The sequence below is a fragment of the Prunus mume genome, linkage group LG2, assembly GCF_029339155.1.
Source record: "Prunus mume cultivar Tortuosa linkage group LG2, ASM2933915v1, whole genome shotgun sequence".
Taxonomy (NCBI): Eukaryota; Viridiplantae; Streptophyta; class Magnoliopsida; order Rosales; family Rosaceae; genus Prunus; species Prunus mume.
The window spans coordinates 417568-442432 of NC_142699.1; the positions used below are offsets into that span (position 1 = coordinate 417568).

The 24865-nt window shown below is 36.9% G+C and overlaps 3 protein-coding genes across 4 annotated transcripts; 2 read left to right on the forward strand and 1 right to left on the reverse strand.

The window, feature by feature from the left end:
• The first annotated feature begins 505 nt into the window (after positions 1-505).
• On the forward strand, positions 506-9533 carry LOC103318956 (auxin response factor 1). 2 transcript variants are annotated; one of them, XM_008220423.2, is made up of 15 exons: positions 506-727; positions 1568-1654; positions 2559-2674; positions 4357-4452; positions 4572-4628; positions 4810-4962; positions 5109-5193; positions 6016-6106; positions 6212-6376; positions 6797-6916; positions 6991-7066; positions 7239-7404; positions 7490-7992; positions 8367-8557; positions 8873-9533. In XM_008220423.2, the coding sequence occupies exons 2-15, from the start codon at positions 1609-1611 to the stop codon at positions 9042-9044; spliced, it is 2037 nt and encodes a 678-aa protein (XP_008218645.1). In that variant the 5' UTR covers positions 506-727; positions 1568-1608; the 3' UTR covers positions 9045-9533. The 2 variants fall into 2 exon arrangements, with proteins under 2 accessions (XP_008218645.1, XP_008218646.1); XM_008220424.3 differs by having other exon boundaries at positions 528-727; positions 1539-1654.
• Positions 9534-13010: 3477 nt separating this feature from the next.
• On the forward strand, positions 13011-13776 carry LOC103318957 (homeobox protein). Its single transcript, XM_008220426.3, has one exon. The coding sequence runs from the start codon at positions 13017-13019 to the stop codon at positions 13659-13661; it is 645 nt and encodes a 214-aa protein (XP_008218648.3). The 5' UTR covers positions 13011-13016; the 3' UTR covers positions 13662-13776.
• Positions 13777-15305: 1529 nt separating this feature from the next.
• LOC103318958 (Zinc finger C-x8-C-x5-C-x3-H type family protein) lies at positions 15306-24449 on the reverse strand. The gene is made up of 9 exons (XM_008220427.3): positions 23951-24449; positions 22258-22410; positions 21999-22133; positions 21665-21823; positions 19384-19476; positions 18946-19062; positions 17941-18015; positions 17530-17747; positions 15306-16860 (listed from the first exon to the last, which is right to left on the reverse strand). The coding sequence occupies exons 1-9, from the start codon at positions 24347-24349 to the stop codon at positions 15984-15986; spliced, it is 2226 nt and encodes a 741-aa protein (XP_008218649.2). The 5' UTR covers positions 24350-24449; the 3' UTR covers positions 15306-15983.
• Between the last annotated feature and the right edge of the window lie 416 nt (positions 24450-24865).

The following is a 24865-nucleotide window of genomic DNA, read 5'->3' on the forward strand; positions in this document are numbered from 1 at the left end:
ACACCACCTTAAAAACTTCAAAGAGAGAATTAATAATTTAATAGTGATTAAAAATGAACAATAAAAAAAGGAAGGTCGAATTAAAAGGTTGAAAGGGATGGGATGGGGGACACAAGGGGTAAGCTGTAGGGATTTCAGGGTACGAATGGGATCGCTGTTCGCTCCCCCCACTCGCTCCCCCTAGCTCCCTCCTCCCTTTTTTATTATTTCATTTCCACCACACCCACATTTTCATTGTTTATATATAATAATATTATTATTATTACAATGTAAAAGAGGAGAGAGAGAGGGAGAGTGCGCATTACGCACTCACCCACTGGAACACTCAACAACACCCAACTTTTCTGAATCGTGTTGAGTTCTCTCTCAACAACAGTCATGAGTCTCTTTCTCTCTCTCTCTCTCTCTCTGTCTGTCTCAGGCTGTAGCTTGTTCCTTTCTCTGTCTAATCTAAACTAGAGAAAAACTCTTAAAATTAAAAACACTAAATTCTAAAACTAAATTGCAAATGTACTATTTAAAATATTATTAAAATAAAAAGACACAGCCAAAGGGAGTGAGAAGAAAGAGAAGAGAAAAGAGGTGGTGTCGGCTTCGACCAAACACGACCTTAATCTTATCATCCGCCGATCCCAATCCCAAATCGATCCTCTCAAAACCCTAATTAACTTATTCCAGTTTACGATTCATTCCGCCGGCTCATTTCTCTCAGCTGATCAGCTCTGAGGTACACTCTGCTCACGAAACCTTTCTTTCAATGGTTAACTTTTCATGTTTTTTTTTTGGGGGTTTTGAAGGTTTGGTCCGTTTCTTACCGGAACCGACATCTGTGAGAGATCAAGAGTTTCGGGCTCTTGTTTGGTTTGTGAGAAAATGGTGTAACTGAGGATATGAAATGCTTCAATTTTTCCTTATACGTTTTTTGTTTTGCGCAAATAGAAAAATACTGAATTTTTCTTGTTGGTTTACTCAGTAGCGGAAGATGGTTCTAAGTGGGTGTCAAACAAGTTACGGTTTAGGATCCAAAATATAGGAAAAGTTTTCAGTTTTTTTTTCTTCTGCAAAGGTGGGAGCAATCTAACGAGAATCGTGTTGGAAAATTTTGAATCTAAGAAAATGCGTTAGATCGTATGCGATCAAAGGCTTGATGAAATTTGCTCCATTCCTGCTTTCCTCTCTTCAGTTCTCCAAAAAAGTGCATTTTGAAATTTACTTTACTGAAAAATTGCCCATGTTTACGCTAAGAAAGGTTGACGACCCCGAAAGGTTCTCCATTTACGCTTTATTGTTCACAGTTTGGCGCTAAAGCCTCAAATTCCAACCTCCTTTTTTTTTTTTTTTGGGTTGTTGCCATTTTTAAGGCACAGAGCTGGTTCTGCTAACACAAAAAGTGGGTAAATTTTAAGGCTTTAATTATCAGGCGCTGAAGCTAGTTTTGCATTGATTATGGATGATAATTAATGGTCTTTACTTAATGGGTTTCTCTTAGTTGGTGGCACTATTAATTGGGCAGTGTTGGTTGTCTTGTTTCTATACAGAAAACCTTTTAACGCTTGGGTTTCCACAGGAAAAGCTTCAGGGGTGTGAGAACATTTGTTTAGATTTGCTATGACATTCTCAGCTTCCAATCATCCCCAAGGCAGTTCCCGGATAGGTTTGAATTTCTCATTTACCAGAGCTTCTCACTATTCTGAAAATTATGTTTTGCTTGCTATTAGTACGCTATACTGAAGTGGAATGTGAAGTTATTGATTAACCTTGTCTCTTTTGGTTAATATAGTCTTTTACTTACTGAAAAAGAAGAAATTGTTGATTATCCTGGGTGTCTATATAATCAACCTTAAGGATGCTTATGATAAAAGTGTTTGCTTGTGTAAATCATAAATGTTTGATATACATAAATTTTAAGTTTAGTTTGTTGATGGTGCATTAATGTGGAAACAAATTTTATTGAGGCTTTGACTAAGATTTTTGTGAGTAATTATTTTATTGATGCTTTGACTGAAAATAGAGTTATTATTTTATTGATACTTTTATGAAATTTTACCCTAAATCTATTCTAATTTTCTTGAGAAGTGTTAGATTCATCATTTGTCTTAACATTTTTAGTGATGGTCAGTCAATGAGCAGGAGTATATCAAGTTTGCTGAGAGAAGCCTAAATACTGCATCTAGTGGATAGTGATCTATGTAACAAGATATATCCAGGGAATTTCTGTAGTTTAAATTTGGGATGATAAGATAAAATCAAACCATTGTAATCATCTAATAACCCAAGGCAAAAAGAATGTAAAGAAAAACATTTATAGGATGCTGCGTGCTGTAACTTGTTTCCTGTTTTTGGGGTGTTCTTTCATTTTGTTAATGCTCATCTCTGAATTGAATGTTCTTACATCTTATAATTAAATAATTCTTATAAATATAGCATGTGGTCTCTAAGGGGCTGGAAAGAGTGAAATGCCTTTGTTGGACTGGGTTGCTTTGATGTCAGTATTTTGGGTCTATAGTACTTCTTCCTTGTCCTTGGAGAGGCTAAACTTCATTGATTATTGTTTATAGGGACGTCTGGTGATGCTTTGTATAAGGAACTATGGCATGCTTGTGCTGGACCCCTTGTCTCCCTTCCACGTGAAGGGGAGCGAGTCTATTACTTTCCACAGGGTCACATGGAACAGGTATGTCTGAGTTCTAAGTTTATATCACAGGTAGCTGTGCTGTTTTCATACTTAGCACTCAGGTTTATTGGTAATGTGGGTTGAATTGTGTAACTTCAAATCACTATTTTCTTAATAATGTCAGCAACCAGTTATGAATTTATATAATGGATTACTTAATACGTAAACATGTGTAGTCTTTAAGAAGAAAAAGGACAAACCATGAATTAAAGATAGATATATAGTGAGCTCTCTTGGATAGGTCTGCGTGTTTGTCTTAAGGGTGCCATTAAGTGTGTCCTTGTTTGGCTTTTGGGGTCTGTTTTTAATTGATATAACGAGCTAATAACTTGTCTTTATAAATATATATATTTTTTCCTAGTAGAAAAAAAATGGTTATCTGTAGCCTTTAAGAACAAATGAACAAACCATATGATGGAGATAGATATAGTGAGGTAATAACTTGTCTTTAGCTTATTTTGCAATATCTTGATTACACTAGCCAATGTGAACTTACAGTCACATCTTAAGATCACGAACAGAAAGAAAGGATTATTGTAGCCTCAAATTAGGTGCCTATGTGGTATTTGAGCTTAGTTTAGGGACCTAATTTTGAGGCTACAATAATCCATTCTTTCTTTTCATGATCTTAAGTGTGACTGTAAGTTTACATTAGCTAGTGTCAAACCTACTGCAACTTCTTTTTGTCCAGACTTGGGACTGGTTTTAAAAGGAAATAGATCTTCTCCAAGGGGGCTTGCTAAATTGTAGCTTAAATGACTAGAAAGTTATAGTAGCTAGCCACTTTTGAAGTATCTTCTCCAACCACGCTGACTATTTTAGCTAGTTATCAATTTTTTTTACTATTTTTTGAATTCAACATTTTGAACTATATTAAAATATCCAATAGCTAGTCCCTAGGAACTACTTTCTCTCACCTCAAGTTTAGGACCTCGTAAACGTTGATCTATTTTAGGAACTAATGAGATAGGTAGCGTGGTTGGAGCACCTTCCTTTTTTATTTATATTTTTTTATAACACTTAAATAACACTTCTCCAAATTTTAACTAAGTTAGAGTGATTGCAAGTTTTGTATAATATATGTTATGTGGACTCGGTATGGTCTTGGATGTGACGTATGTATCCTAGAAGTGCTGGCAGTTTCGAAAGTGTTTCCATGAACTTGGAGTGCCTAAAGGGCATGTCCTTGTCCATGTCATGTGAATTGCAAGGCCGTCTAACCTTTAATATACTTACCTTAGATGCTATACATCGTCTCTACGTGGGGTCTAGCTATTGCTTGGTTTGTAGTCCAGCGCCACCTGTATTTTGTTAGAACTCTAAACTTTTGTCCAGTGTAATGTTTGAAAGCTTTAGTCAAGCTTGCAACTCTCTTTGGTTTGGGTATTCTGGCATTTCTATAATTTGGTTTAGTGCATAATTTATATTACTTGCATTCCAGCTTTGTTTTCCTAATTTTTCTGTTTCTTTGCTATTCAATTTGTTACTTATATTTTTTAATTACTACTGAAAATCTTTCTATACAAATATTACATAATTGTTTTTGCTTACTTTTAACTGTATTGTATCTGACAACTGTATCGCTATAAACTGATCTCGATAGTCTATTTCTCTGTTAATTTGCTCTGTGTTATTTTACTTGTATATATCTCACGTTTTGCATGTATGTTGCTTTATTGTAGCTTGAAGCATCAATGCATCAAGGGTCAGAGCAGCAAATGCCTTCATTCAATCTGCCATCCAAAATCCTGTGTAAAGTTGTTAATGTTCAGCTACGGGTGGGTGATATCACAAATTTTAGTTTGTAACAAATTAGAGTTTTCTTTTTTTTCTTTGTTGTGCATCAGTTCTTGGCTCAACTGTCTAGTTGTATGATTTGTACTTAACCTGAGTGTAGGCTGAACCTGAAACAGATGAAGTTTATGCACAAGTTACCCTCCTTCCAGAAGCAGATGTGAGTTCTCTCTCCCCAAATAATCATAACCTCTAGAAGTATTAACCAATTTCGATGAATTATGTTCTTTATAATTGCAGTTTGTATCTAGAGTCATAATTGATTGCAAACCTTGCTTCTCCATTTTCCCCTTTCCCTTTTTGTCATGTTTGCCCTAATTTGATTCTTCTTCATGGATCAGCAAAATGAGATAACAAGCCCAGATCCTCCACTGCCAGAAACTCCACGGTGTACAGTCCATTCATTTTGCAAGACACTTACTGCGTCTGACACAAGCACGCATGGTGGATTCTCTGTCCTTCGGAGGCATGCTGATGATTGTTTGCCACCACTGGTTAGAGTAGTTTCTTTATTTGTTTTCAGTTTCTACCTCGTTCATACAATATGTTGGCATATCTTTATATTTCTTTGCTTATTTTTCTCCTGGAGTGGAGGTTGGCTCATTGCTCTATGCCTACCCTGATTTTCAATTTCTTTCAGGATATGTCCCAGCAGCCTCCGTGGCAAGAATTAGTTGCAGCTGATTTGCATGGAAATGAATGGCATTTTCGGCACATATTTCGAGGTTGGCTTTTAATTATTTATTTGAATGATTTATTGAATACGCTTATAAGAGTATCATTATAACTGCTTTAGCTAGGAATCCTCATAAATTTGCATTTTATGCATCCAACAGTTTAATCAAGAAGGTTTCTTAATGTTTAGTTAACCATTTTACCTCAAAAGTCATAACCTTTGTCATTGGAGCAAGTCCAAGACACCTTTGTTTGGATGCCAGAATTTTTCGAGTCTCCCTCTCTTCATTCTGGCGTGATTCCAAGGAACTTTTGGTGTGATGTTAAAGTTCAGATATCCCCTTTTCCTTCTGCTTATGCTTTGTCCTAAATCACTTATTATGTATCTTTTGATAGAGCCACTTGAGAGGTTAGTCCTCTACAAGTTCTTTGCCATGGGAAATGCAATATCTCAAGAGGTTTTATGTGACTTTATCTCTTTTTTTTTTTGATTGGTCTGCTTGTCATAGATTTGGACTGGCTTGTCCTTAGTATTAGCTTTTTGGTTCAGCCTTCTTTATCTATTTTCTGTATTTATTTCCTCAACATCTTTTTGTCTTTCTAGTGTGCCCATTTGTTCAACATTTTTATCTATTTATTGTACTCATTTCTTCAACAAGACCATATATTTTCTCCTACTTTACTGTGAAAATCATGACTTTTAAATTCAGCATTATATTGTGGAATATTTGTATCCATATATTGGTTACGATGGCTGGCATCTTATGATGTTGCCTTTATTTTATTGCCTTTATTTTATGCTCTTTTCAGTTTGATAGTGGGCTCCTATGCTTATATTGTTATTACAATTTTCCTCTTCTAAAATAATCCAGGGCAACCTAGGCGGCACTTGCTCACAACTGGGTGGAGTGTTTTTGTTAGTTCTAAGAAATTAGTAGCTGGTGATGCCTTTATATTCCTCAGGCAAGTCTATAGTCAATGAAGAGGATTAATTAATTTTGCTCTTGTTACTTTATCGTTAAATCTGTGTGCTGTTTGCTTATATGTCATTTCACATGTATGTTCTAGAGGTGAAAAGGGAGAGCTGCGTGTTGGAGTAAGGAGACTCATGAGACAACCAAGCAACATGCCATCGTCTGTTATTTCTAGTCACAGCATGCATCTTGGAGTTCTAGCTACTGCTTCTCATGCTATTGCAACTGGGACACTATTTTCTGTCTTCTACAAGCCAAGGTATTGTCTCTTTTGCTTTATTCATGGAGGCCAATGAGTAGTGTTCCCAATGTTCTTGTAACCTGATTATGTGTACTTTCTCTGACTATTTGATGTCTTATATATGGCACTGATTTTAATTGTGAAAATGGTGGTTTGAATAAACATGTTTAGTAAGTATTGGTATCGACATAATCTACTCTTTTAGAGTACATATATATATATATATATATATATATATATTATGAAACTTTTAGAGTACATTTTCGTTATTGGAAGAATGAGATATCTTTTAACAAGTTAATCGGGTTGTGCATTTCAAATTGTCAAGTTGTGTAGTTTGAAGCCTGCTTCCCCCCTGTTGGTCATTCTCTGTATTTGTTCTATTACTCAAATCTATCCTGAAAAAAGAAAATATTTTGCTGGCCCTATTTGTCACAGAACAAGTCGATCTGAGTTTCTTGTAAGTGTCAACAAGTACCTTGAAGCTCACAGTCACAAACTCTCTGTTGGAATGAGGTTTAAGATGAGATTTGAGGGTGAGGAAGTTCCTGAAAGAAGGTATTTTTGTTCTGCTTGGTATCTTATGAAGGAAGTCATAGCATTCAGACCTAAGAAATTTTACTGCACTACAGGTTCAGTGGCACGATTGTTGGTGTTTGCGATAATACATCACCTGGATGGGCAAATTCTGAGTGGCGATCACTAAAGGTTTCTATATTTTTCTGTGGATGTTCCTAATTTGAGTTTTGAGTTAGTCCAATAAGATATTTTTCTGTGCATCTAATGTGTAGTTGTTAACTAATTCTGTTTCATTTTATCTTTTTTTTTTTTTTCTAATTTAGAAATACTTTTCCAATGAGTAATGATATTATTTTTTCAGGTCCAATGGGATGAGCCCTCTTCAATATTGCGACCAGATAGAGTATCCCCATGGGAATTGGAGCCATTGGTGGCAACTACTCCCCTAAACTCCCAACCTGCACTGAGGAACAAGCGGGCACGACCTCCTGTTTTACCTTCGCCGTCCCCAGATCTTTCGGCACTTGGTATGATTATTTTCATAGTGATGTGTGATTTGTAGTCTGTCTTGGACTTTTTATTCTGATTTCCTTTATGGTCTTTGTGTACTAGGTGAGTGGAAATCCCAAGTTGAGTCTCCTTCAGCTTTCTCCTATAGCGACCCACAACGCGGCCGAGACATTTATCCATCACCCAAGTATAATTCTGCTTCAAAAGCCAATTCTCTGTGTTTTACTGGGAATAATTCTTTGGCTGCTGTTTCTGGGAACTCAATGTTTTGGTCTAATCGAGTTGATGGTGTAACGGAGTCTTTCTCACCCGTTACGAACAAAGATTCTGGGGAAAGGAGACAAGGCACTGGGAATGGATGTAGACTGTTCGGAATCCAGCTACTTGAAAACTCTAATGCAGAGGAGTCTTCACCTGTGGTTATGGTGTCTGGGAAATTGGGGGATATTCGACCAATTTCATCATTTGATGCCGAATCTGACCAACATTCCGAACCATCAAATGTCAATCGATCTGATCTCCCTTCAGGAAGTTGTGATGCTGAGAAGTCGTGCCTGAGATCACCTCAGGAATCGCAAAGCAGGCAAATCCGGAGTTGCACCAAGGTAGTTCATGTCTTTTTATCCCTCAACCTAATAATATTTTCCAACCTTTTACTGGATTTGGTGCAATTTTTGGTTCGGTATTCTATGTGCTTGTCAATATTGATGTCTACATTCAAATGCTTGTTTTTTTTGTTAAAAAAAGAAGTAAGAAGCAGGTCAGTTCTGTCCTTATTTGAGAGCTATTATGTACAATTCTTCTTCTGTCGTGGTCCTTACTTTTAGAATCTTAACATTGTTTTTTCTCAAGAAAAATTCTATTGGACTACACTCTGGTTTATGCCTCTTCATTCCTTTTTTGAGAAGTCATTGGGTCTTGGGTGTTGGTGGTGACTGTATGATCGATTGTTTTTTCATTTAAAAAAAATTTGTCTTAGGTTCACATGCAAGGGATTGCTGTTGGACGAGCCGTAGATTTGACACGGTTTGAGCGGTATGAGGATCTGCTTAAGAAACTGGAAGAGATGTTTGATATTGAGGGTGAGCTCTGTGGATCTACGAAGAAATGGCAGGTTGTGTACACCGATGATGAGGATGACATGATGATGGTTGGGGATGATCCATGGCAGTAAGTTCATCTTACCAACCCTTGAATTCTTCATTTGAGTCTCACAGTTGAAGATTGACTGCTTAACTGCTTCAATTTTATCTCATCTTAAATTTAAGAACTAAGAATACCTGTGGTCCTCTTTCGGACTCTTCTTAAACGGAGCATAATGATTAGATGGTGTTGGGACAGTAGTACTGAAGATTCTTTTTTGTTTATTTTAAATTTTGGGTATCCATCCCATTTATGAACTTCGCCAGAAGTAATTAGGTGAATGAATCTAAACTTCATGCCTTTGAATATTCATCCCGTAAAATGTATGTACTTTTGTTGCAGTGAGTTCTGCAGCATGGTAAGGAAGATTTTTGTCTATACAATAGAGGAAGTCAAGAGGTTGTCACCCAAGATAAAACTTACTCTCAATGAAGAGGTCAAACCAGGAAAGCCAGATTCTGAAGCAGCAGTCAACACCGAAGACCAGTCATCCATTGTGGGACCTGCATACTGATCTGCCCCCTTGTCTCTAGCTATATAATGAAAAATTGGAAAAAAAATTGGAAAATGGAACTTGATTGTCACATGAGATTCTGTCTGCTAGGATGATGCTATCTAAGACAAAGTACACATGATGGAAGAATTGGTTGAGTTTCCCTGCATGCTGAAATGTAGGAGGGCAGTGGTCTGTAATGCACATGCAATCTGGAGAGTCACTGCTCGTGACAGGGTTTGGGTGTTATGGTTATTGGTTGTCTAGTTTTGCCAAGAGGATCTCATAGTGCTTGCTTGTTTGGACCCAAATGGGCTACCAGAGTTTTTCTACTGTGTATGGCGGGGTACATGCTCTCCCATCTTCATTTTCTCTTTTTTTTTTTTTTTTTTTTTTTTTCTGGGGTGCCCTTTTGGTTTTGTATTTATTTTCTCTTTGTGATACTTGTCGAGACATGTTGCATCAAGCTTTTGTACATGAGTATATAGCCTTCCATTTCTTGCTTGCAAACGACTTGCGTCTAGTTTTTTGTCGGGAAGAAGCTTTTGGGAGTTCAAAGCCTTGTCTGTGCTGCACGGATTCCTGTCACCTTGAGATGCTCATGCTACAGCTGATGATGCTGCATTTATGATTGTACATGCTGTTTGCCTATGCAGTGCTTCTTTGTTATACAAGTACAGGAATTTATATAGTCTGCACATCTCTTTGTTTAGAGGAAGAGAAAATTGACCTTTTACTGTTAAGGCAAGTCGATTTAGTCTAATTTTTCACTTACCTTATCTATGAAAAGTCAATGTACGGCAGACCTTAGTGTTAAAAGACAAAAAAAAAAAAACATAGAAAAAGAGAAGAAGGAAACTGGGAACCAATTAAGTTGGCAGGGCGAGTACAAAGAGAAATCATAAATGAGATGGGAGGGGCTGCTTGAGAAGAGGATTGGGGAATCAGTTCAAATTTGTCAAACAAAAAGCAATTGGTTCCTAGTTTGTGGTTCACATAACTGTTATATACTATTTATATATTCTTAAAAATTAGATATGAACTCGAAGCTCAAGCATTCATTAGGAACAATTTAGGTCCATTATTTTGTAGTTTATATAAATATTGTTATTAATAGACATGCTGATGAATTTTCCTAGTTAGGCTAGTTTGAATGCACAGTTTCATCTGCTCATTCAATTCAAGAAACAGAAAACAGAGTTGCAAGAGTGTGGTGCACAATATTATCCCTCATTCTCTTCCCATTGTAGTAAGTTTTCAATCAAAATTTCAAGTCCAGCTTTATTTTGTGTTGTATCCTCTGGTGTTTATTATTTAAAAGTCCTCCTTGTGTTAAATGGACTAATATTTGCTTGTAGGGTTATAGATGTTTATAACTTTACATAAATATTTTAATTACTTCAACTTAGATATTGTAAATTAACTTCAAAATGCAGACTAGCAAACTCAACAGTGCATACTAGAAACATTCAAGTAATGAGATGGATACATCAGGTTTATCCATTCAAACTAAACTATTTTAACGAGAAAAACTTACATGAAACAAATGTTATAAGGAACAGAATTTCCAACCTGCAAACATGCAGAACACACGGCATGTTGCTAAGGCTTAGGAATAAAACTTCTGACTGCAAATGCTAAAACCTCTGATAAGTGCGTTGCTTATGCCTTGTAAGGGAACTTCAAAGGTTGCCATTTGACAGCATGCACCAGTGTATACACAGACTATCTACCTCAACCTGATAAGATGAGACTCCAGAATATTGGGTGTTTCACTATTATGCCCAATATAGGGGCCCAAATAATAATAATAAAAACCTTACATGAAATGTACTTTAGAAACACATCAAAAAATAATTACAACTTAACAAAAAAACACACCCAAAACACTCAAAACGAAAGGGTAAAACCGGTTTGACGAAAAAAGAAGGGTAAAACTAGAAATTAGTATATTAAGTAAACTCAAAAATAGGATAAACGTGATATTGTCTCTAACTTAACCACTTGTTTAGACTACATGCGCAACCAATTCCACATTGGTCTACTTTTTTTTTTTCTTTCTTTTTCCATTCCATTTGGGGTTTGTTTGATTTTAGTTCAATTTGGGGGGTTTTGTGTTTGATTTGGGTTTAATCAGGCCCAGTCAACAGACCCGCTCTGATACCATGTTAAGATTTCAGAGAGACAGACCATTGACCCACCATTAGCAATATCGATATTGTCCCCAACTTAACCACTTGTTTAGGAGGTGTGGAGTTTTATACAAAAGGTCTCGATATTATTAGGAGTTGAACCATTTACTATATGAGACTTTCTATTATGTTAAGTTTCCGATGTGGGACTCGTGTATTCTTCGATATGAAAAACACATTCAACTCATTGAAATAGTATACAACACTAGTAAAGTTCACGGAGTAATTGCAAATAAGATAATTGAATTTGCTAGTGTTCTAGCCCAATCATGCCTAATTCGGGCATGCTCCATCAACGATATCTTTGAATTTTGAGAGCTCACTTAGGAGTGTCCAAGGCTCGCAAACAAGAAATTTCAACCCAAAAAAAAAAAAAGGGGGCAACAAGAAACTGACTATTACTTCTTCAAAGGAGATCCAGACTGCTATGAGACTTCTTGTCTGTTACCAAAGTTTACTACTAGCTCTTGAAGAGTTAGGGTTGTTTCTATGTTTTGTGTTGAGGAGGGGGTGTGACGATATTAGGGTTAAGTACTGATCTTGTTCAATCATGGTTGAGATTGAAATGGAATGGAAATATATGTTTGGCTAAAAAAAAAGGGAAAAACGAGTGGTTTCGAACACAAATTATCATTATTGTGTGGTAGGGTAGTAATAAAATTGTGTATTTTGCAATACTCGTGAATTGGCCCCAAGGTCATTTGTCTTATCTGAAGTACCCAAAACAACCGCGAGCGAAGTTACATTAGAGGAAAGAAACCCCACTAGGGTTCGATCCTGGTGCCATGGGAGGAGGGGAATCCACCACCAAAGCGAGCAAGTTTAGCTACAATGAATACCATCGTCAACGGCGTGGAGGATCCAAATGTCTAGCACTTGACGATCAACAAGTCTGGCCTTCTTGCATCGAGCGAAAATAGCCCAATTGATTACAACATTCTCTTTATGCCTTTTCGTAGACGCGCTAGTACGTTTCGTATCTACTGTTACTATTGTCGTTAATAAAAACATCTCCAATAATAATAGCAAACCAAACTCTTTAAATTGAAGTTTGTTGATCAGGCCGTTGGCCTAGTCCGTGACATTGGCCTTTGAGGGACCACCCTAGGCCTCAAACCAAGTGGGGCCAAAATTTGTATATAAAATGCTCAAGGCTATGCTACAAGTGATTTTTTGAGAGCCTAACGATACAAGGTCCCAAATAAAAACCACTCCAAGTTTTTTAACTATGCAAAGGCCCACATTTAATAGAACTACTATACTAAGGCCAGATTTCACATGTGTAGAAAAAATTTATGCTTTCTTTCTTATTAAACTACGTTTGCATATAAATGAAAAATGTGGCTGCTCTAAAGAAGAAGCGAGCTTTAGATGTTGCTGGGTTTCTTTTTTGTTGTTGTTGTTGTAGTTGTTAATTATTAATTATTTTATTTATTTATAAACTGAACTTAGTAATTTTTTTTAAAACAATTACTCTTTTATTATTTTTAAAACTTTAATGAATTTGTTAACGATGATTTAACGGAATGAACAAAATTAGTTAAAGTAATAAAAACGGAGGTAAATTGACCAAATTAAAAATGCAGAAACTAAATTAACCAAATGAGAGACCATTTTGACATTTAATCCTTTTCTTTTTAATCACATGAGTCAGTCACTCAGGTCAGTGGAGGAACAACGGTTAGAAGATTTGAAAATTGAAAAGCGAAGTGAAATCTAATCCATTTTGAAAAAAGCACACGGCGCACCGCTCCTTGAAAAAGATGCCATACCAAAGCTCTTAAAAGCAGTATGTTAACTCATGACCCATTCTTATCATTTCCTGCTCTGCTCTCACGTCTCACCCCCAGTTCTCCCAACTCCTAACTTATATAGTTTTTTGCACCATTGCAGCCCAAAAAGAAGAGGCAGAAAAATGATAAAAGCTGTGAAGAAGCTCAAGTTTTGGTCAAGAAAGAAGAGAAAAAAGAAAACTCACCACCACCAACCCTATTATCCTCCTCCACCACCAACACGACCAGCACCGCTGCCACCCGGACCCAGGCATCATTGCTGCTCATGCTCATCGTCCACCTACTCAACTCAGCCCTCAGCTCCACCCTTACCTCCATGGCTGGATGCGGAGTACACCCATGAGGCTCTTTTTGCACCTCTAGTCCAACCTGCCCCAGAATTTGGCTACCAAGCAGATCCAAGACAACAAGAACCTACTATGAAAACCAATGCAGGCAGTGGCACCACCAGCATCTATCCAACCTCATCATCTTATCAGCAATACATGGTTCCAGATCCTGTGTATGGAGTACCAGTTGCACAAACAATAAGAGCCACAACAACGGAGAGATCCGCTGCTGCCGGGGTCTTCGGTTGTGTTGTTGACTTTGGCATCCGTTTCTTTCGTTGTTTCTGTCCCTGCTTTCACATTCGAGAAGTAGTCCTCCAGTAATATGATATATCAGTTGCATTGTATGAGACATATAGGCGTTTCTCAGTGGAATTTAATGTTAATTTCTGGTACACAGATTGATTATAATAAAAAAATATATATTCCGATGTGTTTAGTTCCTAGTACAGATTGAGGAATAATCCCCTGTTATCCGGAGTTGAGTTTAGTTTCAAATGAAATTTCAGCTGTACCAGAAAGGAGGAGGTCACTTCTTTACCTTGCACTCAAGCTGAACCTCAGCAACCCTCCGAGCTGTATCTTGTGACTCTGAAAAGAGCAGGTCAAGTTCTTCCCTTGGTTTTGTAGCATCTTTAAGTCCTTGAGAGGAGATACCATCTCTTCCACCTTTATGTCCTTGAAACCACCATTCAACTCCACAACATCATCACTTGTAACATATCTGCATTTCAATTCAAGCCACCCAATTCATGATATAGAATTTCTGGTTTTAAAATAAAAAAGTAACATGGAATTATGAAAAGTTTGCCAACCCTTAAAATTTGTCTCTAGCTTGATAAGAATGACAAATTTTGAATTTTATTCTAAATAATAAGAAAAGAGTAAGATATATCAGTATTAAAGAAAGAAAAAAAAAAGCATTATGGTTACAATAGAAAGTGAGGAAAGGCCACAAGAAGTAAAGTGAATGAAAGTGAGGGAAGGCCACAAGAACATAGCAGCCCCAGGTGAAAACCACTGCTGCATGACAGAATATGAAAGGAAATATGTCTAAACTCCTAAAGATTACGGAAAAAGAAGGGGAAGCTTCATCATTCCCAGCACATTCGATTGACACAAACCTACCAGGTCTCAGAAATGGTAAGCAGTACTTTGGAGAAGCACAATATCACGAAGTTCCTTCTTCGAACTCTTGTACTGCTGTAATAGATTGTAATAATTCTTTACACTATCTTCTTCTTCAATTCTAATTGAATCCCTTTCTTGCTCAAGGTCCTTTCTTTGTTTCTGCAATAGTAACATAATTCACAAATAGAAGTGATTGCATCAGTAATTTCTTAATAGATTTCTTTAGATGGTTCCAGCTTGAAACTGATAGAATGACAAATTGCAAACAAATACAAACAAATCTCAACCAAGATACAAAGAGAAGAAAGACAAATTACAATTACAAGATTACTACCCTAGTCAAAGCCAACAAACCTCAAGATTGGGGATGGCACGATCAGCTTGAAACTGGTAGAATGAGTTTGGGCTCATTTTAGCCTTTTGTTTTTGGCTCGTTCTATTGGAATGAAGCTTGGGTAGACTATTTGAGTAACCTTTTATTAATTTTGTGCTTATAAGCCTTTTGTTTATTGTGGGTTTTTCTTGGAACAAACACTCGAGTTGCTCTTTTAACCAATGTAGAGGGGGATACAAATTTTATGAATACGAGCAAGTTGTTTTTTTTTCTGTCCGAACTTGAGACACCTTTTAATATTCATAAGAGAAGTATTTAGCTAGTTGATTACAAGCTTAAAGATGCCAAAAATGTTTTGCAGCCCCCTTCTTTCAATGTTTTTTGAAAGTAAAAGTTTCATATTGTAGATGGCTGCGTAATGGATTTCACGTAATTCAAAACTGTTAGCTACTCAATAATACAAGTACACAAGCAGAGCACCCGACACTCTGCTCTGTATCATGTCCTGTTGCTAATAAAACCTTCATTCACATCCCTAAATCAGCTAAATTAAACAAGTCACATTCTCTGCGGACATAACCTTCTTCTAAACATTCTTAGAGATGAATATCACGTGGCTAACCTCCTGCCTTTATGATCTCGTTTGTGATCACGAGATCTATGATCTGCATGGTGCTTCTGGTTGTGTTTCCTTCCAGATTCGTTGTTATCTTCAGATGAATCTGTGGCCTCCAATCTATTGGAATGATTCCTATGGCTTGATTGGCTGCTACACAGTGATCTGTTTTCACTGTCATGCTTTCGATCGTCGTGTCTAGACTTTCTCCTTGATTTCCGGTGTTTTGAACGAGCTACCTTGTCAGATTCATATTGATCTTCCTGGCCAACTTTATCTTCTGAATCAAAATCACTTGATTCACCTCTTACATTATATGGACCTGGCCTGCCAGACTCATAACTCTCTGAACTTCCAGCTTTCGTTTTAGAATTATGAAATATCTCAACAGAACCATCTTCAGGTTCCCAGCGATCCTGTTTGTCCATGTGTACATCAGATATGTATCTTATATCAAAATCATGTGATCTATATCTCTCACCATCTTGACCCAAATTGCTGGACTCGTGGGTTCCATCTGACTTCAATTTTTTAACAAGAGCCCCTGCTTCTCTCATCTCTAGGCTCAGACGATCATGTCTATGTTCCAAATTCTGTGTCGGAATCGATCCTCATCTGAAATATCTGACACTTCATCCAAGCGTTTTGATCGTTTCCTAGCATGACTAAGGTTTCTTTCTGCATCATTTTCCAACAAATCATCACTAAGTTCATAACTACAAGACCTGGTGGTTCTCCCCCTGTGATTTAAGAATTCAGAAGCTTTGCTAATGTGTCCGAATCTTTTCCTCCTACTGTGGTGCTTGCCACCTTCGCTTTTGCTGTCTGACCACTCTTCATCCATATCATGAGCTCTGTTCTCGCTCTCATTATGATTATCTGGAGATCCCACTTTCCTCTTGTGTCCTGAACTTTTCCTCTTGTCATGGTATGCATCTCTGTCTTTGTCCCTATCTGACCAATACCTATCAACTTCATGATTTTTGTTCTGCCAATCTCCATATTCATCCAGGAATTCTCCTTTCCGCTGTTGGCTTGAGCTTTCCCTGGTGTAACCATGCTGTGCTACTCTGTTCCTTGCCCTATCAGACAAATCTCCGTCAGATTCAGTTTCATAGATTTTGTTCTTGTGGTCCCTGTTTCGTTGTCTTGAGCTTTTCCTTGTGTGACCATGGTGTCTATCTCTGTCCTCTTCCCTATCCAACAACTGTCTATCAAATTCAGTATCAGACCTTCTGCTCTTCCTACAATGATAGTCTTTTAAGTTCTTATTCTCTTCACATCGATCCTCATCAAGAGTTTTTCCTCGATGTCTATCATCACCTGTATGCCTCTGTCGTTCTGCATCCTTTAAAACATAATCTTCACTGTCATATCTTCTACCAGAACCAATGAAACTCGAGTAATCCCTCCCTCTAGATCTAGATCTTCGCAACCCGTACCTGCCATGAATCTGGAAACTATAAGAATCTATCTACAAGGAAAAGAAGAAAAACACAACATAGAGAACAAACTCTCTTCTCAACTGCTGCACTGTTTTGCAATGCAAACAATATAGAAAAGTTGGAAGACAAAGACCAAGAAGTTCTCACAAATCTATTGTATTGTTCACCTGACCAATAAAAATAAGGAGCATTAAATCCAACACCTAACATCAAATTATGCCCTTCACAGTAATTCATATAAATATAAAATAGTTCAGCCTGTAGATCATACAAACTTCATCCAAATTAACAAATGGGCACTTCAATCACAGGGAAAAATTTAGCACATTAAGCCTGAATGAGGGCAGTTGTAGTTTCACATTACCATTATCTGCTGCTTTCTGAAAAAATTGGTTCTTCCCTCACATGCAAAACTGCATATGGTTGGGACATGCAATATAACTGATGATATTTTTATGCGCTATATAAACCCGGGCATCAAACAAGATAAATTTTAAAACTGTCACATGCAGATTGGTCTGTCTTTTCTCGCCCTTTGTCGATATAAATTGGGAGGTTGTAGTTCTGGGGATTGAACTCAAAATCTACCAATCTAATACCATAATAAGTTTTGTTTGTTACCTAATATTTCCAAAAATTTGAGCTGCTGCTAAATGAAAAGAATACCTCTCAGAATCTGCCATTGTCATCTTGCTAGAGTTCCTCAGCTGTCCAAAATTTTCCTCTACCATCTGTTTCTCGTCTGCATCAGAATAACCAAATAAAGCGACCATTTTCCTCACCCAATATTTTGGGGCCGGTCTATCACTATCAGCCCATTCATAGTCTCCACCAGGATTGCGGAAACAGTGGATAAAATTGCAAGCTGTACCATGGGAACAATTCTGCAAGATGAAACAAGAAAGATTACAAAAGAGAATGGTCAGACTTCGAAGTTAGAATTGACTTATAAAAGCCAAAGCTTATTTTATTACTCCAAAACAAAATTCTGTCTAATTTCATCAATGTAAAAAGTACAACCCAATTTAACACCAACAGAGAGTACGACTCAAATAGAAAAGTGGGAAAGGACTGTACCTTGTACCTCGACTTCATATATTCCCCACATATGGCAACCTTCCATCTGGTCACATTGATAAATTCGCAACTTATCTGTTAAAAACAATAACTAGGTCAACAAAACCACCCCCAAAGCTGAAAGTTCGGAAAAATGTAAACAAAGTCAGGAAATTAACATGTTATGGAAGTGAAAGATAAATAAAGAGATTTGAAAATGAAATAAAGAGCTGATGGCTTCAGTGTACATATATTATTCAAAGCCTAAATTTACAATATACACCTCAATTAAACATAGTTACTTTAAAGTAACATACTTTTCAGTGGTTGTGTGTGCATGTCCAACTTCATAGAAATGCCAAATTCAAATTCAATTTATCCCTTCATTCAATAGCAATGTGTAAAGTATGAAACAACGAGAAATTATATATATTCATTTGAAATGACAAGCCATATCAAATATGTACCAGCACACCTAGCAATGCAATTTTTGCAATGGGATTCAAAAAATCATAGAATATATAGAAAAAAATATCTGTGAAAAGGGGATCCATCCATCAATACATAATAGGATCTACTCATCTGTACAGTTTTTGACTTGAGTTGTGATTATGCATCTTAACTATAGCAGATATCTCATATTCTCAGCAAGAACAAAAGTAAATCAAACCCGTTATTACTGAGTAGGTACATGATATGCCTTACAGGTAATTCAACAACAACATAAAATTACTATTGCCAAATTGAATTTCTCTCTTTTTTTCTTATGATTTTATTAAAACTAATTAACCAATTAAATAAACACAAAAATCCAGCACAACCAAGATGAATTACAGTAAAAGGGATATCCTGACATGTTTTAGACAAAGAAACATATAGCAAGGCTGGGAAATAAGTTAGTTAAACTGGTAGCCAGCTATAATTAGAAGCAAGCAGACAACTATGTAAATATCAACTCAATTACATTAAACTTCAAATAAGCACACTGCCATAAGCACTCATTCAAACACAAAGGAAATGAAACACCTGCTTCCCAGCAAAGTAGCGACCATTGATAGATTGATGTGCAAGCACAGCTGAATCCAGTGATTTATAGTGTATGTACACGTTTCCCCTCAAGTGGAATGCACCATTTCTGCACACCTGACACAGATATTCACATGTCACTGTAAGATTACCAACAGAGAAATTGGATGGCCTGAATAGGAAGGTAATGTCCAAATGTATTGGGAAGGAGGGGTTGGGGGGAGAGAGAATTTTTAAAAGGGCTCCACAGGGTAATTACATAAAGAACAATCGCTATGCATACGAGTTGGAAAAGGGTAGGGACAGTTTTAGGTTGACATGTTACCAATCAAATGTAGCTAGACCAGTGGACACAACTTGTCCCCTGTAAATTATGTTTCTTATAAACAACTAAAAAACAATAAGTATTCTGGTAATCACAAGGAAGCTGTCAGAAACCTTGAAATTTATAATTTCACCAAACTTCAAGAACTCTGTATGCACATCCTCATAAAATTCTTCATAACAGCGCTCTACCTCCTCATCAGTATGCTGAAAAGAGGGAAAAATATTAAACCAGAAAAATTATACTCATCAACTTATACTAAAATTAAAAGAGACAAATGGCCAGTCCCAATATTAAATTTTGTCAAGATACACAACAGGTGAGCCATGCATCCTCCACCAAAAGACCTTCAAACATATGTCAACTAAGAAAAACAACACGCAAAATACTCTAGAGCTAATAGTGGGTTACCACGACATTAACCAAAACCAATATGTATATACCAATTAATACCAAACTGATAACAACCACAGTTCCTCCCACCTTGGACTTTAAGAAAAGCATGCACTTCTTAACACAAGTTTCACCACATTGAAAGTCTTCATCTAATGCACTAAACTCAGAATTGTCAACTCCAGGCTTAAAATGAGCCCCGGAGTGCTATTGAAAATGACGCAAAAACCTATAACTTTCAGACAATTCTAGACCAATCAACAAAATTCAGATTTTTAAGCCACACCAACACGAGGATTAATTTAGGAGGCTCAGTTACATCCAGAGCATGGAAACCAAATAAAATTTAGAAGAACCTACAAGTAACTACTTTCATGTGCTCAGAATAGACTAAACATATTAAACACCAATGTAGGGCATTGTGATGCAACAATGCGAGAAACTGAAAGAAGAGATTGTATAAATCATCTCCCCTTGTCATATTGGTAGTTAAGCTGAGTAACTGGAAAGTTTATGCATATTACATTTTATTTATCCACTACAAAGACCAAGAACACGGGAGGAAAATACCCAAAGAGACTTAAAGTTACATGAAATTAAACACAGTGACACTCAAAGATGTACCTGATATATTAGAGTCTTAGAGCAGAGTTATAAATAGAGAATCTGTAAGAATATAATCATAGTTGCACAAACTATAAATTTAGAAATTTATATCCAGTTGCACCAAACAAGCTTATCATATATGATTTCCAGTTGCACCACACTAAAAATTTAGAAATTTATATCCAAGATACTGATTCCAGTTCAATTAATGCTTCATAATGAACCAGCACATGAAATAACATCTCACTGAATTATTTACAAACTTCACATTCTGGTTATGGGAAAGAAAAGCGATCCAGTCTTCATAATAGATTCCGCATATCTTTTAAGACAGTTCTTTTCATATTTCCATTTCCTTTTCCTTTGACATTTTTAGAGTAAAGGAAGAGCTAATTGCATTCACATACTTCTAAAATTTGCCACCAACAATCTCAAACTGTGGGATGTAAGAAGTGATGTCACACAGCATCAATAACTCCCAGGACCAGATATATTGCCCAAAAAACTATAAGTTGTTAAGGAACAAAACTTGTACTACTACTACAGTAAACCCATGCACTTATGAAACAATGAAAACTTCAAACAGAAACAAACCACAACTATGAAGACTGAACCAGAATATCTCTTAATGGCATAAAATAACAGAAACATCCCGAGGACAAGTGACAACTAAATCATCTCTTCAAAAATACATCGTGCAACTCCTCTTTCTTTTAATTGATAAAACTTTAAAATTCCTTGCAAAGTAGAACACCAAAAGTAAGTGTAAAAGATGGTATATTAAATATAAGTGTAAAAGATAAACAAATGGGGAAGAAAAACTTATGACATAAATGATAATAAGATTAAGTAACCAATGAACACGTTATATGGGAACAAAATTCTATTGCCAGCACGAAGGATACGCTATTGGGGTATCTTTAATTCCAATACAACCAAGGCCGAAACCGTGAATCCCCACCAAAGTGAATATTGCAAATGAATCTCTGATAAATCATGTCAAAGAAGAAGAGTGCCATTTCATAAATGAAAAGAAGAACAAATTAACTCAACCACATTCCTGAACTAAGACACATGGTATGCAATCAAATGAAAAACCTTCAAACTGATAACAACTCAAAGAAGAAACAAATAAGATAGAATAGCCTGTGAAGAGAGTAGGATTAGATAACAGTTCAATGTCAGATATGCCTACTCAACAGGGTAGGATTAGAAAATAATTATATTTTTTAATGAGCGAACTTTTCCTTTTACGGGAACTCTATGAACTGCTTTCTTTCATATGCAATGATACGCCATAAAACAAAGGTTTCACAGATTCAGTGAAAGATACGAAAACCTAAACTTAGAGTTAGGATACAAGAATCACATGAAGGCATGGCAGCATTAACCGACCTCCAGCACCTCATCCTGTTCCCAAGCAAGTCCGGGACCATTGTACATGTTCTTGATAAGCAGTGTGGATGATTTATCAGGATAGAAATGGACTCTGCTACAACGCTGACCAAACCGACAAGCCCCAGTTTTCAAATGAAAAGGACAATGAGCTTTATCCTGTCATATATAAATGTACATAACTTAGGGATTATGGACTATGATCTTCACTGATGAACAAAATAACTAGGTCAAATCATGAAGTAAAAGAATTATTGGCAGAGATATGAAGAGTTATCAACAGAGAAATGGATAATAATGAGAGAGAGAGAGAGAGAGAGAGAGAGAGGCATACCTGTTCAGTTCCAAAATGGGGTACTTGTTGAGCAACATTCTCAATCAGCTGTTGTGCTGACATTGATGAATTTTTATAATCAGAAAATGCTTCAGATTGCGGAGGGAGAGGATTTGACGTGGGCCTATCACAATCCTGTCAAACAAATGACAAATTCTACAATTTAAACTTTTTGGTAAAACCAAAAAAGCGAGCACACTGTAAGATGACCTATAGGAAAATATGTATCTAACCAAAGTTCCAGATTCATGTTACGCACCTCCTTTCTACTTTGCTGCTCTGTGTTCCTCTTTGGAACCTTGATCCTTTTCTTCTTGACAATTATCTCATTTCCTTGCCAGATGATTTCAGCAGGCCCTTCTTCTATATAGTCCCAATCATCAACCTCATTACCGTCATTTTCATTTTCAACCTGCCATGCATATTGCAAGTAATAATGAAAAAAACATTTCTAAGACAATAAAGATATTTCCTCTCGAACTATTGCCAAACCAAAAGAAATTATGAACCATAATGCTAAGAAGAAGTTGATCTACCCTCTAAATAGCATTTTAAACAATATTTCTTGCTTCTTCTAGCACATAATGCTTATATCTTCCCTGTCAAATATAAAAGAAGTGCTGACCAAACATTAGCAACATCCATTCCAGAAACAAAATATTTTCATCTCCAAATGAAAGACCATGCCTACTACCACGGGCATGCACCTATTATGTCAACTGATAGCAGAAACATCTTGCATCCCATATACAAGGACCACCACTCCACAAAACGGATTTATCAATGATGCAATTTGCATTAGTAAATTAACCCCAAAAAAAAAAAACTGAACACATAAAAGAATAGAATGCACAATCCACACCAGTCATCATAGCATTATTTAGAATCCATAACAAATGTCCATGTGAGCTCTCACTTTACAACACTTACTCGCTAACCGCATATCCCGTAACCAAATTCATGAATATAATTATATTCGGAAATCCTACTCTTCCTGAGCAATATTTCCCCCTAACCATCATATTTCAGTCACATTCTGAGGAACCATACAGACAATAAACTAAATAAACTGAAAATACATAAGACGAGTCAAAATCGGAAGAAGTACAATGGTGAACTCTAATAACCACATCATGTGGTGGATCCAGGATTTTACTCCGTAGGGTCAACGTGTAAAAGTTCCTATATTTTTTTTAGACGAAAATAACACCAAAAATAAAAATGGTAACACTTTCATTCATAATTTATGGTAAAACACAAACCCCCTTTCAGTACACATATTCATGTGTTCTAGGACTTTAATTGGCTCATGAATAGTTCCTATTTTTGTATCCATTAACTTATAATTTTGAACCTAGTTTGGGAAACACACAAGTTTACTGACATGGAAAATCATGATGATCAAGGGAGCCACTACAATTTATTTCTTGTTGATATAACAAATGCAGCCAATCAAATTGACAAAAGTGACTACTTGGTTGGGTTGTCAATTCAACTTAGCAACCAATATAGCCTTCATAGACTAAAATGCAAGTCAAAACAGCATGTACACGGCCATGTCCACTTTGATTCTAATGATAAACAAAGCGGCACGCCAGGCTTTTAAAAAACGAAAAGGAAGCCAGCGCGCGCAGCTGGGCTTAAAGCAGCGCACAGACAGCAGCAACTGGTTGGGGCATTTTGTCGAGCATTTGGTGGGCACCTGAGGGTAGCCCACCAACCTCTCAAGGGTTCATTAACGGAGCTTCTCAGGGAGTTTTCCGGCGTCCATGGGGTCAGGGGACCCCATTTGTCACTATGTGGGTCCGCCCCTCCACATGCCATCCTTTCCAACTTTCTCAGTAACCAAACAGACCCCAAATCCAAATATAAACGTATGCTGATGATACCACATAAGACACAGAGAGATAAAAATTGCAGTCCAAAAAATAAAGAGGGATAAACAAAACAACCTGTTGTTTCCGAGACAATTCTTCTTCTTCTAGAGCCTTCATTCTCCGTTCCTCTTCTTCTTCTTCTTCTTCAATTTGTTTCTTCCTCTTAATCTCCATGGCTTCGATCCACGCTCTCTCTCGCTCCTCGAACAGCTTCCTCTCTCTCTCTGACCTCTCGGCCTCCTCTTGCTCCATCAGCTTAATTTTCATAAGTTCTTGAGGGTCATTGAGTATTGCCTCTTCTTCCTCTCGCTCTTTCAGCGCCATCTCCTTCCTCGTCTGCTTCCTCTTCATCTTCTTCATTGCCTTCCTCTTCTCCTTCCTATTCGTCCCTTTCTCTTCCGCTAAACGTTCCATTTTAGGCTCAACATCTGCTTCTCCACCTTCTTTGGCTACTGGGTCTGCCAGGTCCATCATCGAGCGCTTCGTTTCAGACGTGAATTTTCCGGGAAATAAAATGCGCCAGAAAGTTACGATAGCAAGGAAATCGCGCCGTTTAATTCCCACGTGAAAGACGAACGACACCGTTTACTCTTTTGAACTACCTTTTTGTACTAGTAGCTCACATAATGCACTATACTGTTGCAATCATAAACTTGTGTGTAGGTTTGGGCAAGGATTGTTTGGGTCGGGAAATAACCCAGCTCGTTAACCGTACTCAACTATCGATAGCCCAAAGTCTCTAGCGTTAATCAATGCTTGGGGGAGTCATTCTATAGGGAGGGATTTGTATATAGCCCTTTGGTGAAGTTTTATCTCTTAATTATTAGATTAGGATAATCAATTTGATCTAACGGCTAACTAATTTAATCCAACAATTAAGAATCATATATAAAGCCCTCACTATAGAATTCTCGATGAATACTTGAGTACGTATGGATTTGGGTTGGTATAATGAATTTTTGGTCCGTTTTGGTTTGTTACGAAACTTTC